Here is a 16,126-nt window from a genome sequence, read left to right as displayed (position 1 = left end):
TGTAAAGGAGAAAACTGTGTAAGCAATTATAATTATAAAATGCTATTACTGAGCAAAGTATGCCATCCCTTGCAGATACATTGGGAACGAACACAAAATAGTGCAGTCTCTTTAACAAGAGATCAGAAACAGACATTTTGCAAAGGCTTTAACATATCATATAAGCATCACAAACAATGGAAAAGAAAAGATCTTTGTTAATGATATTATATACACTGCAATTGGGCAAGACTGTTTATTGTATATAAAAAATGATTTCTAGTTGAATTTAAAGAGTTTATTTTTTTTTTAAATCATAAGTCAGGGCAAAAGAGGGGCGCCTGGGTGGCTCAGTCGCTTAAGCATCCGACTTCGGCTCAGGTCATGATCTCATGGCTTATGAGTTCGAGCTCCACGTTGGGCTCTGTACTGACAGCTCAGAGCCTGGAGCCTGCTTCAGATTCCATCTCTGTCTCTCTCTGCCCCTTTCCTGCTCACACACTGTCTGTCTGTCTGTCTGTCTCTCTCTCTCTCTCTCTCAGATATAAACATTAAAAAATTTTTTAATAAAATAAAATAAAAAGACAAAGATAGATTGCAGATCATGAAGGATACATTTTTTAAGCTATGTGGCAAATGAAGTTATTAAGAAATAATAAGTATATTTGATTACTTATAATTTAAAGCACCTATACAATTAACACTAACATTAAAAGCTGGTGAAAACCTATGCAAATATGACAGAGGACTTATATTCAAGTATATTAAGAGCCTGTTCAAACATACAGGATAATTTTCTAGGCCCCAAAAGACAAATAAACCAATTCCCACAAATATATATATATATATATATATATATATATATATATATATATATATACGTATATATATATACGTATATATATGCGTGTGTGTGTGTGTGTATATATATATATATATATCTGGCAAAATGTTCTGACTTCTTGGAGAAATATAAATTCAAGTACTAAAGGTATTGTTTTATAGACATTAAATTGGGGGAAGAAATAATGTTATGAACAAAATTGCAGAAAAAAAATGGTACATCATCAGACATCAAAACTGGCCTTTCTGTAGAAACACATGGCTATACATAGAAGAGTCATAAAAATGCTTGCACTCTAATTCAGTCATCCCACTCCTAAGAAACTATGCCAAAGAAATAATCATAAGTATGAAAAAAACCTACAAAAAGGTATTATTTAAAAGTTTACAAATTTACAACCGCCCTAAAAGGAGACAACTGAAATACAATGTTGCAATCTAATGGAATACTATATATACTATACTATATGTTATCATTTGGTCACTGCTAGGTTCTGCCAGTGTTAGAGGAAATGGACCTGAAAAAAATCCAAATACAATGTGATAACATTAATAGCCAACATGTATACAGTATTTAACTTTATGACAGTCACTGCTGTAAGGATTTTACACATAAAGATGGGCAAAGGGGAACACATATCAGTAAATAGGTAATTCCAGTGAAGTCTTAAAGGATGAGTAAAAAGCTCTGAAGATACAGAAACCTGTCAGGCTTTGGATTTGAGGAAGAGATTCTAGTATCGTACAATACAGAGATGAAGATAAGCATAGCATATGTGGAGAATTAGAAGCAGTGACTCTATCACACAAAGGCTGTAGTGAACAGTGGAAACCAACGTGGTTAGTAAACCAGGCAAGAGCCAAATCATAGAGAGTCATGAATATCAAGCATAGCCTAAGCGAGGGGAGTGACAGTGCATGTGAGATGGCTATTTAGAGGACAAATATGACAATGACAACAACAAATTAGGCTAGGGAATTTGTTACCAAAATGTTATAATACTCCAGATGACATTAGGAGCCTGACCCAAGAGAGTGAAGGGAGAAGTAGTAAGAAGAGCAGGAATCAAAATTAGGAGATTTTGGCAATTATCTCTCCATGTGAAAGAGCACAAAGGGACAGTCAAGAGTGATACCTATATTTCTAGTGTGGGTGATAATGGTTGTGCCTCCAAAAGAAATGAAGACTAAATGAGGAGAAATATGTCAAAGAGGAAAAATGGTGAGTCTCAGATATATTATTAGAGGTGCCTGGGGCTGGGACACAGTGGAAATGTCCAGAGGGCAACTGGATGACCCGGTATGAAAGAGCAATTTCTGGGGCACCTGGGTGGCTCAGTCAGTTAAGCGTCTGACTCTTGATTTTGGCTGAGATCATGATCTCAACGGTTGTGGGACTGAGCCTTCCGTTGGGCTTCACTGGGTGTGGAGCCTGCTTAAAATTCTCCCTCTCTCCCCCCACCAACTCCCCTCCTCACCTGTGCTCTCTCTTTTGCTCACTCTCTCAAAAAAAAGAGAAATTTCATGTTATCAACACATATGGTCTATATGACACCATGACAGTAAAAAGTTCAAAGAGAACTGGACTAAAGATATAAATCTATATTCTGAATAAGAGGAGGAACCTACAAAGGAAATGGGAAAATGTTGAAGAGTGTAATGGATTTCAGAGAGAAGTGACATAAAAATCAAGGACAAAGCTTTTAAGATAACTGTCATTCCAAATGTCTATAGCATTAAAACCAGTAGCTGCTTTCATTTTTCCAGGTTTCCATGTTAACTAGAAAGAGTTTTAAGGAGAGTCAAGGAAAGGTTTATCTGGTTTACTGAATTTATGATAGGTAAGATACAGAAATTTATAAACTGAGGATTAAGAAAAAGTAGTGAAGACACACTGAAGAGAGATAAGAGAGGAGGATGTGTAGTTAGCAGCAGAACTAACAGCAGCAGAAGATAAGAGTCCAGAATCTAAGAAAGGGTGGTCTTCCACAGCACAGTGGCCATTTTTGCCCTGTAACTGAAACAACGTGAATGAGAATGATAACAGATACAGGTAAGTCAGAAGGCAGGAGGGCAGGTAGCAGATCTTGCTTGATGAACACAAGGCCACTTGCAGAAATTGAGAAGAATGGCTGAGAATGAGGCTTGAGGGCGGAGGCAATGTTGAGACTAGCTCATCAAGGGAATGGGAGAGGGAGCTGTTCTGACTGATACAAAAGACAGATTAGGGACATGGCAGGTCCAGAGCAGATTGCAGACCCTGAATTTGCAATGACACAAGTCAGTTATATCATTTGAAGCTGTACTGCTAAACCAGATGAGAAGGGGACATAACTGGGGATCTGACAATGAAAGTGCAAAGGAGTCCAGTGTACTGGAAACAGTATCAGCCACAGCATCTCACCTTGGATAAGAAGGAAGACTAGGAATGATCTGCTTGGAAGGAAATGGAGTAGGGACAAGAAATAAATACTGTGTAGCAATATGTCTATCATGTAACATTAAATATATAGACACACTAGAAAGGAACAAAGAAAAATTAAAAATATCAGTTGTGTAAAAAAGTTGGAATTAAAATTTTTTCTTGAAAATTATTTCTTCATATGTAAAAACTTTTCACAAAAAAAATGCAGGAAAAACTCACCTTCACTTTAAAAATGTCGGTCACAAAACTTAAAACTGAGAGATGATTTAGAAACCATCTAAGTCAATGGTTCTCAATTATTGTGTATGTAAAAGTATTTTGAAAAAAGATATCCTACTGCAGACCTGCTGATTTAGAGTACTGTACTCTTAATAGGATGGAAGCCCAGAGATGGGAAGAAATTTGTGCAATAATAGGTAAGGTAACACATCAAAAAACCAAGACTAGATAACAAAATAACTACAAAACTACAAATAACAAAATAACTATAGAATAATCCTATATTCTTTTGGTTTTGGTGGTTTTAGATGCAATCTTGTTCCAGTAAGTCACCCCACATTCTATGAGAAAATTATGCTGCTTTGACCTCTAATTCCAGGGTTGACTACTTGACTTTATTTGGAGAAGGTAATATTTGCAACATCCAAGCAGAATCCACATGTGGTTCTGCCAATGCTTTTTTCCCTTAAGTTCAAAAACATGTTCTAGGACAGGGGCTGATCCTCCAGACTGGCTCTCAGGATGAAGAAGCAGCAGAAAGCAGAGTCCCAGCTGATCTACAGACAATATGTAACATATTGAAAAATAACAAGTCGAGAAATACATTTTTGTCACTGCAAGACACCAATATTTCAAGATTGTTTGTTGACTAGAAAACACTGACTAGCATGCCCTGAAGATAGAATGTGAAAGAAAACAATAATTTTACTTGGAAACATTAAATCAAGAAAACGTTTGTGTGCTTAAGAAATATGAACTTCAGAAATAACTGTAAAAGGAAAAAGCTTTTCTGAATAAAAAGAGAACTAAAAATTACCATTATAAAAAATATACTTTCAAACACTAAAGTGCATCTGTATTCTATAATTATATTTTTAAACATGAAAAAAAGATAAATTAATCTCATTTTCAGTATATTTCTTCAATGTTGTTATTATATAGAAGTACCTGTTAATCACCATAACTGGTATATTTTTAAAACTGTTTTCATAATTATAAAAAAGAAATTAAAAATTTCATAATTTATTGATTTAAGAAAAACAATCCTGTACCAGTAGTAATACAGGGACAAATACTTATCCAACTAATAAAATAAATTCAAATTAAAACACCAGAGTGATATCATTTTAACTTATTAAGGTAGCAAAAGTTAAAAGCAGACCCGATTAAAACTTAACACAGCAAAGCTGCACGTTTTAATACATTTATTATTAAATGTTTTGTTACTGCTTTATAATTTTAGTAATAAAGAATTTTTAAAAATTTAGCACGAGTACCTAGTCATACCTTATATATTTGATCACCATCTTCTGGTTCTGGACTGGATGGCAATGATAGCTGAATATCATGCAATGAACCACTTCCATCATGCTGTCAGAGAGAAGAGAAGGAAAACATGAGATTAATACAATAACTGCAAACACTCCTTTCAACCTGAATTCACCCAGACCAAATTGCTAGCATGGCAAAGGACAAACAGGATATAAGATTTTAGAAATCTCCTTTTCATTGTACACATTTGTAGAAGAAAATGTGGAACGGGTAAAAATAAAGCGAGGGCAATGATAATTTGTGGAACTAAACAACAGATAGTACATGAATGGATGAAGCACAAAGCCATTGAAAGTTTTACAGTGGGAAAAGGAATATGGAAAATTTCCTAAAGAATTTGAAGATTATCTCACCCACAAAAAAATGCAAAATAAAAGTCAAATTACATCTGCTTTGGTTTAGACATGGCTTTTAGAGTATGATTTAAAAAAAATTTTTTTTGGGGGGGGGGGCGCCTGGGTGGCTTGGTCAGTTAAGCGTCCGACTTTGGCTCAGGTCATGATCTCACGGTCTGTGAGTTCGAGCCCCGTGTCGGGCTCTGTGCTGACAGCTCAGAGCCTGGAGCCTGTTTCAGATTCTGTGTCTCCCTCTCTCTCTGCCCCTGCTCTGTCTCTGTCTGTCTCAAAAATAAATAAACGTTAAAAATTTTTTTTTTTTAAATAAAAAAATTTTTTTCAATGTTTACATATTTTTGAGAGAGAAAGAGACAGAGCATGAGCAGGGGAGGGGCAGAGAGAGAGGGAGACACAGAATCCAAAGCAGGCTCCAGGCTCTGTCAGCACAGAGCTCAATGCGGCTCGAACCACAACCATGAGATCGTGACCTGAGCCGAAGTCAGACGCTTAACCAACTGAACCACTGAGACACCCTTGAGTATGTATTTTTTGTTTTTGTTTCTGAGTCAGAAACAATAATATTAAATAATTCAAGAAGGCATAGCCATAAGAATCATTTGATTAAAAATATTAGACCAGAGTATACATATTGCATGACTATTTTTTTTAAGTTTATTTATTTATTTTGAGAGAGACAGCATGAGCAAGCAAAGGGTAGAAAGAGAGGGGGGGGAAAAGAGAGAGAATTCCAAGCAGGCTCTACACTGCCAGCACAGAACCCAACGTGGGGTTCAAACTCATGAACCGTTGACATCATGACCTGAACCGACATCAAGAGTCAGACACTTAACTAACTGAGCCACCCAGGTACCCCCGCATGACTTGATTTATGCGAAGCCTAAGAGAAGGAAAAACTAATTTATTGTGCTAGAGATCAGAACAGGGGTTGACTTAAGGGAAAGGGGATGTTGGAAATGTTCTATGTCTTGACTGTATGTATGGATGGTACATACAGGACGTATGGTGGTACACACATATGAAAAGTTTGTTATACACTTAAGATTGGTATACCTTAAACACCTACTGGATGTATGCTATATCTCAATAGAAGTTGAAAAAGTTAAACTTTTTGTCCTTAAATGCAATAAAGAAAATGACAAAAATTACGTCCTACCCCTTGCTGAATTGGTTAGGAATAACCAAGAAATGGCATATTAAATGATTCACAGACAACCTCAAGAAAGATGAATAAGTATAGAATATGCCTGGGGTGATGGTGAAGGACTGGGCCCCTACCAAGGGTGGTTTGACACCTGGTTTGTTCAGATGCCTTGAGACACCCACTGAATCAACAACGTTCAAGGAGTGCTACTATCATCATCTTCCTCAGACCTATCTGTCCTGAGGAAATCTCTTAGACTGCAGAAATGTCCTGTATTAAAACAAGAATGTTAAAGTAGAAGACATAAGCATGTAGGCCATTTTCTTCTTTACTGAATCAGAATCTCTGGGTATAGGGCCTATGAATGTGTATTTAGATTCATAGCAAAAAATAAGCATTTGTCAAATTTCTAACATAAATTATATCTTTATTGGTGAAATCAAATGGAGATACAGAATTTGATCTGAGAGGGGAGGCAATGTCCTAATGAATGCCTTCAGAACACCATGTTAAATGTTTAAAATAAAAAAAGAAATTTTACAAGACTCATCTCAGTTAAAAGTTCACCTCTGCTGTAAATGCCTTGACGTATAAAAACAGTACTACATATAAGTATATATTTGAGAAAAGAGAAACTGTATAATCTGACTTATTTTCAAACATCTCTATCTTCTTCCTGCAAATTGCAAGCAGGAACTCCAAAGAATAGGAGACAACACAAGTATACACTGCTTTTGCCTTAGATGTGGGTATAGCTGTGGAAAGTAAGCAGCAGAATGAGAAAAATAAAACATCAGCTTTCAGGGAGAAGAGACAAAAAGGGGAGCCCTAGGTAAAGAGAAAATACCAGTGAGACCAGCTCAGGACTCCAGGAAGCTGTATGTAAATTTCTAGGTTCAACCCTGAATAGCACTTGCTTGAATCTGATCCTAATATCAAAGACTTTGAGAAATAAACTAAGACCACTGCCCAGGCCCAATCTAGCCACTGAAAGGTGTATACTAAGGACAGATCTGATGAGCATGGCAAAGGCTTTGAAACAGAAATGACATTACAGCCACAATCCAAAGGTGGCTGGCTAGTTTGAACTTCTAGCCTGAATCTAACCAGAGCATTTGCCTGCTTTAAAATTAAAACAGGAGTGCCTGGGTGGCTCAGTCAGTTAAGCGTCCGACTTCTGCTCAGGTCATGCATGATCTTGCGGTTTATGAGTTTGAGCCCCATGTTGGGCTCTGTGCTGTCAGATCAGAGCCTGGAGCCCGCTTCAGATTCTGTGTCTCCCTCTCTCTCTCTCTGCCCTTTCCCCACTCGCATGCTCTCTCACTCTCTCAAAAATAAACATTACCAAAAAAAAAATTATTTTAAGAAAATTAAAACAAAAACCAAAACAACAAAAAACCCCAAGAAACCCCACAATATTCTCCATAACATTTAAACAAAATTAAGTGTCTCCTAACAAAACACACAAAGATACAAGATATACAATCCAAAATTACTCAACACACAAACAACAAGGAACATCTCAACTCACACAGGAAAAGACAATCAACAAACACCAATGCCAAAACAAGACAGAGGTTGGAATTAATTGAAAGAGATTTTAATAGGGCCATTATAAAAATTCTCCAGAAGTAAAAGAGAACTCTTAAAGGGAATGGAAAGAGAAAATCTCAGCAAAGAAATAGAACAAAGTGGAAATGTGCAAATTCTAGAACTGAAAAGATTCAAAAATTAAATTTCAAAATGCACTAGCTGGACTGAATACCAGCATTTGAGATAACAGAGTGAACTTGAAGACGCATCAACAGAAATCATGCAATTTGAACCATGAAGAGAAAAGAGATGAGGGGTGGGGGGCGGCGTGGAAAAAGAATAGAATCTGCTGAGGGGAAGTATGGGACAAGAACGAAGGATCTAATATAATATTCATAGCATTAGAGTCACAGAAGGAAGGGTAGAGGGCAGAAAAAAGTATTTGAAGAAATAACAGACAAATACACCCCAAACTTGGTGAAAGACATAAACCTGCAGATTTGGGAAGCTCAATTTAAAAAGAATAGAAAATAGACAAAGTGTGGTCTCTGAACATAAGGGAATTAAACTAGAAATCAGTAACAGAAGGATAATGTTCAAACTGTTAGAAAGTAAACAACGAACTTTAAATCATCCATGGGTCAAAGAAGAAACCTGAAGGCAAATAAGAAAATATTTTGATTTGAAGAAAAGTGAAGATACCACATTATCAAAATCTGTGGAATTCAACTAAAGCAGTGCTTAGTGGGAAAATTATTATAAGAGAGACTCATATTAAAACAAAGGTGTCAAATCTACAACCGGAGCAAAATAAACCCAGAGCAAGCAGAAAGAAGAAAATAATAAAGAGCAGAAATTAATGAAATTGAAAATCAAGAAATAGAAAGAAAGCAATGAAACCAAAAACAGGTTATTCGGCAACTATAAAACATCTAGCAAAACTGCCAAAGAACAAAGATAGAAGGCACAAATCAGATACATATCAGGACAGAGAAAACAGGTATCAGGAATGAAAGCAGGGATATCATGAAGATGTTTCAGGCATTAAAAGTACATAAGGCAATAATACTATGAGTGACTCTATGCACACAAATTTGACAACTTACATGAAATGGAGAAATTACTCAAAACCACAAATTATCGAAACTCACCCCAAATGAAACAGACAACTTGAGTAGATGTGATTATTAATAAAATTATTTCATAATTTAAACCTTCCATAAAAGAAATATTAAAGGCTAGATGTTTGTCTATAAAATTCTTCCAAAATTTAAAGGAATAGTATCAGTTCTATATAATCTCTTAGAGAAAACATAAATCAAATTAAGTTAGAAAATTAAATCAGTTAAATGAGGCTAGCACTTACCTGAACCAAAGACAGTATAAGAAGACTTAAAGATCAAGATCCTTTGTGAATACACAAAAGTCCTTGAAAAAATATCTCTAAATCAAATTCAATAATATATAAAAAGGAAAAAAGATTATGAACAAGTGGAGTTGATCCCTGGAATGTAAAGCTGGCTCAATAGTTAAAAAGCAATGTGATTCAGCATATCAAGAAATATCTATATGATTATCACAACAGACACAGAAAAAGTTTCTTCCAAAATTCAACATCCATTCATGACAAAAACACAGCAAACTAGCAAGAGAAGGGAACTTGTTCAACCTGATAAAATCCATCTAAAAAAAGCCTCAAAATTAACATCATATTTAACAGTGAAAGACTGAATGCTTTACCCCCAAAGCCAGGAACAAGGTACTCTATTATACTGGAGTTCCTACCCAGTGCAATAAAGCAAGTAAAATGAAATTTTAAAGGACAAGTAGAAACTAAAAAAGGAATAAAACCATCTCCATTCAAGTAATATAATTTTAGCTGTATCATTTCCCAAAGTATCTGCAATACTACTACTAGAACTAACACATGAATTTAGGAAAGTCACAAAATACAAGGTTGATATATAAAAATCTACTATTTCTATGGCAAAGAACTGAAAATTGACATTTAAAAAAATTTACATTAAACCAAAATCCAACAAAACCAAGAAAAAAAATCAAAATCCCCAAATAGAAATATTTAGGTACAAATCTAACAAAATATAGACAAACTTCAAAAGCAAACAAACAAAAAAATCGGGGCACCTGGGTGGCTCAGTCAGTTGAGTGACTTCGGCTCAGGTCATGATCTCGCCGTCTGTGAGTTCAAGCCCCGCATCCGGCTCTGGGCGGACAGCTCAGAGCCTGGTGCCTGCTTCAGATTCTGTGTCTCCCTACCTCTCTGCCCCTCCCCCACTTGCACTCTGTCTCTGTCTCTCAAAACTGAATAAACGTTAAAAAAAAATTTAAAAACCAAAAAAAAAAAAAAAAAAAAAAGAAATCAGAGATGACTTACATAAATGGAGAGGTATACTTTTTAATGAATTTAAAGACTCAATATTGTTGAAATATCAACTCTCTTCCAAATTCAACTACGTATCAGTGCCCACTCAACCAAGTGTCCAGCAGAATTTTCGCAGAAATAGGAAAGCTGCTTCTAAAATTTATATAGTAAGGCAAGAGAACTAAAACAGTCAAATAATTTTAAAAAGATAAAGTTGGAAGATATACTACTACTTTGAGACTTACTATAAAAGCTATCGTAATCTAGAGAATCTGATATTGGCAAAAGGACATTGGTCAAAAGAATGAAAGAGTCCAGAAAGACACATTTATGTTCAAAGGCATTTTTGACAAAAGTACCAAGGCAATTCAATAAAGAAAGGATAGTCTTTTCAACAAATGGTACCAGAACATCCATATGCAAGAAAATTAATTTCACTCATACCTCATGCCATATACAAAAATTCTCAAAACAGACTGCAGACTTAAAACTATATGCCAAACTTAAAACTATAAAAACCCTCCAAATAAACAGAAAATCTCTGTAACTTTGGGTTGGACCAAGATTTCTTAAATATGATACCACAAATATGACAATAAAAAATAGTGATACATTTGACTTCAAGAGAAGAACTTCTGCTCTTTAAAATACTATTAACAGATTAAGAAGAGAAGCTATGGACTGGGAGAAAATATTTGCAATAATCCAGGTAACATACTGAGCACAGTATCTAACTCATAGACAGCACTTATAAATTGTTAGCTATTTTTAAACAATATTTACAATAAAAAAAATGATAATGTGCTTCAGGGTTTTTAACAGTTCATTAACTCACAATTGTACATAGCTGCCTAAAAAGCAACTTTCATTTTTTTCAATATTCATTTGTTTCATTTACCTGCCTGCTAAATGTACTATTATAAATATATAAAGAACTTTCAAAAATCAATAAAACAGACATTTTTGTTCATGGGCAAAATAATAAAAACCAAAGAAGATATACAAAGAGTAAATAAGCACATGGAAATATGCTCAAAATGATTAGTCATTAGGCAAATGCAAATTAAAACCACAGTAAGATACCACTGCACATCTACTTGAAAAGCTTCTGAAAAACACAATACCAGGCAGATGCAAAGATGCAAAATAACTGAAGCTTTCATTAATTGCTGATGGGAATACAAAATCATACAGACACTTTGGAAAACATCTTAGCAGTTTCTTAAGTTAAATATATACTCACCATACAACTCCGCAATTTTAACCCAAGGTACTAACCCAAGAGAAATGAAAACATGTGCACATGAAAATCTATGCACAAATGTTTATATTTATAGTAGCTTTATTCACAATTGCCAGAAACTGGAAAGTGAAACAAATAACCTTCAACTGGTAAACGGATAAACAAACATGCATGCATACAATGGAATACTACTCAGCAATAAGCAGGGACAAATTAGTGATACAAGGACAGCATGAATGAATTTGAAATGACTTATGGTAAGGGAAAAAAGCCAGACTCAGAAAACCATATATGGTTCCATTTATGTGACAGTCTTGAAAAGGCAGAACTACAGAGACATAAAAAAGATCAGTGGTTAAAAAATCAGTGGTTGCCAGGAGCTAGCAGGGGGTGTAGGGATTGATTATAAAAGTTAAAAAAAAAAAAAAGGAATTTTGGGGGTGATTGTAATAGCTAGCTGCACAACTGTATGGATTTGTCAAGCTCACAGAACTTTACAACAAAAAGGGCTAGATTTTAGAGCATGAAAATTATACCTCAAAAAAGCTGTATTAGATTGAATTCTGTCTCCCCTAGAAATTCATGCCAATTCAAAACTTGTGAATAGAACTTCATCTGGAAATAGGGTTTTTACAAATGTAATCAAATTGAGGTCATAATGGAATAGGGCCGAGCCTAAAATCCAATATGACCAGTATCTTTATAAATAAGAAGAGAGAAATTTGGACACACAAACACACAGGTCATGTGAAGGTCATGTGAAGACAGAGGCAGAGACGGGAGTGATGCATCTACAAGGCAAAGAATGCCCAGGATTGCCAGGACCACCAGAAGCTAAAGAGGCAGGGAAGATTCCTCTCCTAGAGCCTTCAGAGAGCACATGGCCCTGACAACACCTTGATTTCAGATTTCAAGCCTCCAGAACTGTGGAAGAATAAATTTCTGTTGTTATATGCCACCCAGTTTATATCTTATATTGTGGCAGCCTCAGAAAATTAATTAAAAAAAAAAAAAAAGAAAAAACTAAAAGCAAACAAAAGGAGAGAGGAACACCAGATAAATCTCAATAATCACAAGAAAATTAAAATTGATATATTAATATGACTATAACACAAGCGGCAAGGTAAAATTAAAGATAAAAAGCATTAATGAGGATAAACAAAGCTTTAGTGATCAAAGAAACACTCCAAGATGATGTCCCAATCAAAAACATTTATATACCTAATAAAATAGAGCATTAAAAGAAGAAATGGAAAAATCTATAATTATAGCAGGAAATTAATACTACTCTCAGAAACTCATAGAGCAAAGAGAAAAATTTAGTAAGGATAAATATAAATAACACAATAAAAAGGTCAATATAATAGACATACTGCTACCTAAAATATAGAGAATATATGCTTTCAAACAAACATAGAAAAATCACAAAAATCAAGCATATTCTAAGCCAGGAAATTATAAACCATGGTCCACAGGACAAATCCAGCCAGATGTCTATTTTTATCATAGTCCATGAGCTAAGAATGGCTTTTACATTTTTAAATGATTGCATTTTAAATGATTTTATAAATATCTACATAAGAACCACGATTTTGCTTCTTGCCCAGAAAAGCTAAAATATTTACTATGTAGCCTTCTAAGGAAAAGTTTTCCACCACTGCTTTAAGACACAAAGCAAATATCAACACATTCCAAAGAATTTATATCACATAGATATTCTTTATTATTAATCTAGATTAGAAATCAATAAAGGATGAAAGCCCATCCTCAAACAAATATTTTTGAAAATTGAAATAATATTATTCTAAATAAAACAAATTTATAGTATAGCCCAAGACAATTGAAGAGTTACTAATGTTTAAGCTATTGGTGTACCTCAAAAAAAAACACTTTCCAACTTTTTTTGACAGCCTAGCAGTCTAGACTTAGCCAATCAAAGAGGGAAAAACCTATTATTTCCATCAAAGCACAGGAGCTTAAAGATCATGAATAAAATCTCCAACTGAATCAATTAATAAATCATCTCTTCTCCAAATAACTCTGACACTAACCAATAGTAAGTAAACTTCAACTCAAATGAAAAGTGTCCCAAACCAAAATTAGAAAAGCTTCTTTAAGCATTACAGGAGGAAGAAAAACATAAAATGGACAGAAAACCTTTTCTCTTAAAAAAAAAAAAAATTAAAAACAATCGCGCATGCAATGTTCATATTTCATATCACATATACTAAGAAGCTAACATTTACTGAATAATGCTGGCACTGTTCTAAGGATTTTGCATAAAGCTATTTAATAAATGCACAGATGCAGAAATACATAAAAACTACAACACCCTGCTGCACAAAAAATAAGCAATTCATAGTTAACTGATTATCCCAACTATGGTGGGCTGCTTTACTGAATGAAGTGTCTCAACAGTCTCTATAATTTCTAATTAGGATTTCTGAACTCTAAATACAATTATCTTTACTTAACTCTTATGCCAGTAGCATTTTATCAAAGATTGAAAAAGAGACAGAGACTTTCCTTTATCCTAAGAGCACTAGGAGACTACTGTCATCAAGCCATCTTCCACTTTTCTCTTTTGACATAGCATCAAGGTAAACTCTTGTTCACATATGAACTTATTGGAAAACCCTGTAACAAACTCCATCTTACCCAGGTGGTTCTTCCATGAGTTTGCAAAAACTGGGATCTTCCTATGAGTTCCAGAGCAGCTGCAATGGACACAGACACTTGAAATGACTAACAAAAAAGTTTGGCAGCGTTGACCAATCTCTGCTGACAAGCATCATCAGTGATGTCAACAAAGCTGCCTTGTGTTTCAGATATGCTACAACACAATCACAAGAGGCATCCTAGGAAAGGGAGTAGAGGAAGAGGAGACGTGGATTTTTTTCATTTTCTTTTTAAAAAGTCATTAAAAAAAAAAGCATATGGATGAACAATCACATCACCTCACATAGACTCTACAATGTACACTGAAAATAATTTTTGAGTAATGCTGTAATTCACCTATTGGGTTTAACATCTAATGATTCAAGCTATATTTGAGAGGATTTCTGAAATACAAACTTATAAAGCCTGATTTTAAATAAGCGCTTCAGAGAGGTGATCCTAACAAATGGTTGGGATAAATATATTTTTAAAATAGAAAAATCTAGTATTCAAATTGACTAGAACATTGTTATATAAGGATAGATTCTGTAATATTTTAAGCAACTGTTATTTACAAATTTTTTCTGTTTAGATTTTTTTATTGAACCTAATTGTATATATCTGAGTCAGGATATCCTTTTTTATAGATTTCTTCTGTCACTTGAAAATATTAGTTGTAAATTTCTTATAAAATTTTAATTAAAAAATATTTAATTTCTTCTAAAATTTTAATTAAAAAAATATTTAATTCTTCAAACCATCTGTTTACTATAGTATAAACTAAATAATTGCCTCCATACTACTGAGTTTTTCCTCAGTCATTTACTTTAAAATCCTTCTGTGCCCAATTGTTTAGTAGATACTTCAGCACATATGTCTGGGTTTTCTATTCTTTTCCACTGCTTTATGTTTCTATTTGTGTCAGTATTATATCTTGCTCTAAAGAGTTTCCTCCCACCCTTTCTCTTTTTGTCTTTCTTATTCTTTGGTGTTAATAATTTTGGAGTCATTTTGATGAATACCACAAATAAAGGTGTTTTGATTTTGGGTGAAATGTATTACATCTATAAATAGTACTGGGAAGAACTACAGGTTCCAATCATACATTCAGTTTGCATCTTTGCCCTTTGTAACACATCATTTTTATAATTATTTAATGCTTATATGTTCTCCTAGACTATAAAGTAGTTGGCTTGGTTACTACATTAACATCCCTGGAGTAAATTAATTTTTATAACATTTAGACTTCCTATAGAACATAAGTATTTTCTTCAAATCTTTTATATAAAAATTTTCAGGTTTCTTTATAAAACATCACAAACATCATTCAGCACATTGACTGATGATTTAATGCTTTATTAATGCAGTGATCGTTTCATTATTTCCAATTTAAATCTATGATTTATTATCTTGGAATTCTGAGCATAGCACTGTTTATATACTAGAAAAGGTTTATTTTGGGGGGAACCACGGCCCACAATAAGAAATACATTTATATCACAACCAAGTATATATATTCATGAATATGTGTGCATATATGTGTGTGTGTATGTGTGTGCATATATCTAAATAAGCATGGATGAATAGATGATGGATATTCAGATACAGATAACATATCAAAAATGTTCCACAAATCAGTATTTGTCTTTTTTACATGTAATGCCTCCTGATAGTTCCTATACTATTCTACTTTATTAGGAAAAAATTCTAGTTATAATGGTCAAAATTTATTTCAAATCCCACTAGCCAGTTGTAATGTATAGTTTTAAGAACAATGCACTACATACAAGAATTGTGTCTTCTTTCTTTTTATCTTCATTATTATCACAATCTTAGTACTCAATATTTAATAAAATATACTGAATGATGAAATAAGACTAATTTAATGAGTATTAAAGTAAATTGGAATTAGCTTTTTGAGCAGCCACATAAAATTTTGAGCAATGCAAGCAATTAAAAACCCCTGACCTTCATATTTTTATTGTTGTTATTGCCATTATTGTAATACCTAACA

General features: G+C 34.0%; 1 protein-coding gene across 7 annotated transcripts in view; it reads right to left on the bottom strand.

The window, feature by feature from the left end:
• The window catches only part of CCSER2 (coiled-coil serine rich protein 2), a 186,860-nt gene that overhangs the window by 42,084 nt on the left and 128,650 nt on the right, over positions 1 to 16,126 (bottom strand). For all 7 annotated transcript variants that reach the window (XM_042907896.1, XM_042907895.1, XM_042907900.1 and 4 more), the window contains one exon: positions 4,754 to 4,837. In XM_042907896.1, the coding sequence (XP_042763830.1) occupies positions 4,754 to 4,837 (84 nt within the window). The remainder of the gene's footprint in view (positions 1 to 4,753; positions 4,838 to 16,126) is intronic.

The sequence above is a fragment of the Panthera leo genome, chromosome D2 (assembly GCF_018350215.1).
Source record: "Panthera leo isolate Ple1 chromosome D2, P.leo_Ple1_pat1.1, whole genome shotgun sequence".
In the NCBI taxonomy this organism is placed as follows: domain Eukaryota; kingdom Metazoa; phylum Chordata; class Mammalia; order Carnivora; family Felidae; genus Panthera; species Panthera leo.
Note: the sequence above shows the minus strand (reverse complement) of the source record. Positions and strands in the feature narration are given on the sequence as shown.